We start from the raw sequence: 4,869 nt of genomic DNA, 5'->3' as shown, positions 1-4,869 counted from the left end.
GAATGCACCGAGCTGTCTGTTTGAACTGCTGGCGCACAGCTCGGACACCCATGCATACCCAACAAGACATGCCACAAGAGGTCTCTTCATAGTCCCCAAGTCCAGAACAGACTATGGGAGGCACACAGTACTACATAGAGCCAAGACTACATGGAACTCTATTCCACATCAAGTAAATGATGCAAGCAGTAAAATTAGATTTAAAAAACAGATAAAAATACACCTTATGGAACAGCAGGGACTGTGAAGCAACACAGGCATAGACATAGACAAATGCATATACACACACACGATAACATGCGCACTATACCGACATGTACACATGGATTTAGTACTGTAGATATGTGGTAGTGGTGTAGGGGCCTGAGGGCACACAGTGTGTTGTGAAATCAGTGAATGTATTGTTGTTTTTAAAATTGTATGAATTGCCTTAATTTTGCTATGTAGGTCAAATCACCAAAAGTGCAAACATTTAGTATGCATGGAAAGGGTACACCCTGATGGTCATTGTAAGTCAATTAATTTCCTTATCATCCACATTACCTTGTATGCATCCTCCACATGCTCCGTTTAGCTAGCTCATTGTTTACAATAGGAAAAGTTAATTGGAAAAGAAGTTTGAAGCTTCTTCATCTGTGTGTGTCTTATTTTTTTTAAACAAACTCCATAACTTGAAAGCCCTGATTATGAAGGTCATTTTAAGATGTGACGCTTGAAAATCCATTCAGAAATTTTGGCACAGTGACTCACTACCCAAGCCAGACTCAACGTGTTTCAAGTGGCCAAGAGACGTCATGTGATCTCATACTGCTATCTAGTAGATGGGAATCAGGCAGAGGATATATTTTCATTGATTGAAAGGTAGAGATGTCAGCTTTCTCCTCACACGTATATCATTAATGTAAGGAGGAAAATGACCATGTTCCAATAGGAATCTACACATGTTTAGAGCATCACCATTAGGTAAATTCCTTTTGGAACAGTAATTGTTGACATATTTTATCTCAAAACTTAGACTTTCAAACTTCTTATTCCCCAACATTGGGACTGAAAAAAAACATTGGTCTGATACATCTGGGGTTCCGTAGTAGTCACATTGTTTCTGTGTTCGTAGGATTTATAGTTTGAAACTGAAATGTACTTTATGTGGGTAGTATACAATATTATGCGTTGTTTAGAAAATGCCAACAGAGGGCGTCAGAGTTTAACAGGTTTAAGTTACCCATAGTAGCCTAAATTGGAAAACCATAATAAAGCCTAAGTGTAGGCTATAACTTAATTTATTGTGTAATTAGATTATGGGGAATATTGGGGACATGTCATTATTTCAAGTGGAACCTATAGCGGGTGATTCACTTTCTGTCATGGACTTCTGGATCCTTATAGCACAGCTGAGTACAGTCTACTGGTAGATACACGGGCATAACAGCAGGTGTGTTTATTAAATGATAATAATTAAAACACGTGACAGAAACCCTCCCACCAAAATACATTTCAAGTAGGTCTTCACAAAAGGGGTGACCCCGACCCCGTTCACATGGGCCTCCCAAATTGAAAGAAGGGAATCTCTTTCCATAGCAAACAGACGATGAAAGACAAGGCGAGCGTTTCATTCTTTATTAGGCCGGCAGTTGGGTATCGCCAATCTGTTAAGCCTGCAGCTCTCAACTGGACAAGCTCTTATTTCTAAACCACCAAGGATTTAACCATGTCAGTTAGGGCTTTGCTTGGCCTACATTTAAGAAACCTAAAGCCAGCCAGTTGACCAATTAGAATTGCATTCTGCATGCTTCACCTTTAAAACTCCTATAAGGACCTCATGCTGCACTATGCTCTAATTAATCTACAATGAAGTATTCATAGAATATAGGCTAGAGGGTAGAAAGTGATAGTTTATAGACCCGAGCTGAGCACCCTAGTTGTATGCCTATATCAGTTGTATTATTTCAGCCTAAGCACTCAGGACTTCATCCATCTGAGGGCCAATTTTTTTCTCCCAATTTAGCATTTTAAACTTGATAGTTGCGTGTTTATGTGTGTCTGTGTGTTTATGTGTGTGTGTGTGTGTGTGTTGTGTGTGTGTGTGTGTGTGTGTGTGTGTGTGTGTGTGTGTGTGTGTGTGTGTGTGTGTTAATTAGGGTAGACTTCCCTGTTGCATGTGCGTGAGAGTTGCTGCGCAAAACAGTGGTGCCATCGGTCCCAACCCGTGCTGGAGAAAAATATAAACTTGTGCCTTCAACTTGTTCAGCCTGACGTGTATATATGTTGTTCTGTGTCTCAGATGTAGTATTTTGTCGCTATATTTAAATAACAACTCTAACCTATGCTGCTCACGATTTCTCCCGATGTCTGACAAAGGAGAGGAAATCGACAGCGCTGAGCTAGCGCAGCTCCGGTGCTCTCCCTGTCCATCTCCACCCGGTCTCCCCGGAACCCCCTCTCCTCCACCTCCGGACCTCTTCTCCAGTCCCCCATTGCTTCGAGACCCAGCTCCGGCTCCTCAGGACTGCCTCCACCCGTCTCAAGAGGGCTGCAAACCTGGGTACTCCCCGCGCGTCACCCCGCCAAAGTTCACCCAGCGCCTGACGAAGACACGCGCTCAGATCCGCCAAAGTCAGAATTCGCGCCTAGCAGCTGCCACAGAAAACCGCCCGGCAGCTGTCCCCTCGGCAGCGTTTCAGGACCGCGGACAGCAACTCCCCCGCGGACAGGACCAAGATGATTACGCGAACCACTGCACAGATCCAGATAAGCTACTAGAGCCGCCGCGAGACAGCAGCGAGACCCAGCCACCGTGAGTCCACCCTTTTATTCATTCAGACAAGTTTATACCATATTCAAATATGTGGAAACACAATTGGTTGTTGCAGAAGCATTCAGTAAACTGAATCATGTGGGGTAGTGTATGTATAGGATACTCAAAATGTTATTCACAATGAGTGAATACAGTAATGCCATATTTTTTGATTGCTTAAATATTGGGATTGTGCAGACATATTCTACCCAGATATACTCCTCCCATTGGTCATGTATGGGGATTGTGCAGACATATTCTACCCAGATATACTCCTCCCANATTCTACCCAGATATACTCCTCCCATTGGTCATGTATGGGGATTGTGCAGACATATTCTACCCAGATATACTCCTCCCATTGGTCATGTATGGGGCTTTAGTGTTTTCACCCTGGACCTCAACATAGGCTATGGTTGGTGTGTTGTCCAGCGTTCTACTCTAGGTCCCTGGCACCAGTAACTCAATATTTTTAACAGATTTTTCTGTCACTATTACTTTTTGTTTGTTTTTTTGTAGATGCTCTACAGATGGTCATACTATCAACAAACTATCTGTTGATAAGCAACTGCTTGCTAAGGTTACGGTTAGGGCTAAGGTTCGGTTTAGAATAAGGGTTAAGGTATAGGCTAGGGTAAGGGTTAGTTGATAGTTAGTTGAAATGTTACTCATAGTCTGTAGAGAATCTACAAATGGACTATCCAAGTTAAGTGCTACCCCAGGGAACCATGCAAGCCTTAACTCGGGCCCTTGACACCACGGGGAGGGTAACGGATTCTACCATAACAGCGTATTCGTGGTGCCTGTCTGTCCTTGAGTTGAGAGAGACTTGATTGATACCAGAGACCGATATGTTAATGGCTGGCCGCGAGAGGAACCGAATCAGGGCCGCTAGCTGTGCTGAGTTAAAATGTAAATTAGCCCGTATGCAAATGAGCCAGATTGACAAGATAGCCTATTGGAAATGTAATAGGAGATATTCCCAATGTAGGCCTGCAGTGTGTTTGCGTTCGATCTCTCAGGACCGTGTCTGCTCTTTGATACCGTATCATTAACCTTGAAAGCAATGTCTTTGAATAGAGGATGCACGCATGCTCTCAGTTAGGTCTGACCAAAGCCCAGGCTGAGACAGAACATTGCTACTTCTTATTATCTCTTTAATGTAGCTACTGGTCTTTGATCTTAAACTGAACATTTTGTTGTGTGTGAGTTTGTGGGTGTGCGTGTTATTATAGTAAACTAAAACTGCAACAAAAAACGAAACGAATTATGAAAAATCTATTTACTAAACTGAAATATAATAATTAACAAACCCTTTTGAACAACTAAAACTATACAGAAACTATTATATTAGACTGCAAAAGAACTMAAATAAAATAAAAACCGACATGAATTATGTTATTTAAAAAAAAAATKTTTTACTTTGGGCAATAGTAGAATTGTGTTTTGAAATTAAAAATTTTTTCAAGCTATTGAATGTGGTGGGTAAATGGAGACAGGAGATGTTTCATAAACACCTTGCTTGTTCATCACCATCACCATCACTATCTAACAGGGAAACAATTGTCAAGGCAGCTAACTTTATTCTTCTTTCATGTACAACTATAGTTAAAAAGCATGGCATTGGTGGAAACATGGGGAAGACAGTGTTTCCTTCACCATATGTTTTGGACTAGTCTCGTCACTGTTCCTTTAAATTCCAACATAACCTATGACCTGACCTGTGTGTGTGTGTGTATGCCTGCGTGTGCGTGCGTGACTACAAAGTCTCAGTGGGGCTACTGGTTGTGGAGTTAATGGTTCATGGATGGTTTCTCTGTTCCTCTGAGCCAGCGTAGATAACAGCCACTACATAGTGTTTACTGCTCTGTCAGTCTGCTCACAGCCCAGTGGCATCAAAGGATGTGGGACTGACAACATGAAGAGAGCTCACTGATGCAAAGCTGTGTGTGTGTATGAGTGTGTGCATTTGTACGTGTGTGCGTGTATGTGTGTGTGTGTGTGTGTGTGTGTGTGTGTGTGTGTGTGTGTGTGTGTGTGTGTGTGTGTGTGTGTGTGTGTGTGTGTGTGTGTGT

The 4,869-nt window shown here is 42.3% G+C and overlaps 1 protein-coding gene across 1 annotated transcript in view; it reads left to right on the top strand.

The window, feature by feature from the left end:
- Positions 1-2,345: 2,345 nt before the first annotated feature.
- LOC112069832 (short transient receptor potential channel 7-like) overlaps positions 2,346-4,869 on the top strand; it is a 94,462-nt gene continuing 91,938 nt past the window's right edge. Inside the window, exon 1 of the mRNA XM_070438712.1 lies at positions 2,346-2,794. Within this exon, the coding sequence (XP_070294813.1) occupies positions 2,346-2,794 (449 nt within the window). The remainder of the gene's footprint in view (positions 2,795-4,869) is intronic.

This window comes from Salvelinus sp. IW2-2015, unplaced genomic scaffold (genome assembly GCF_002910315.2).
Source record: "Salvelinus sp. IW2-2015 unplaced genomic scaffold, ASM291031v2 Un_scaffold1128, whole genome shotgun sequence".
NCBI lineage: Eukaryota > Metazoa > Chordata > Actinopteri > Salmoniformes > Salmonidae > Salvelinus > Salvelinus sp. IW2-2015.
The sequence above is the reverse complement of the archived record's forward strand: the minus strand, read 5'-3'. Positions and strand labels throughout refer to the sequence as shown.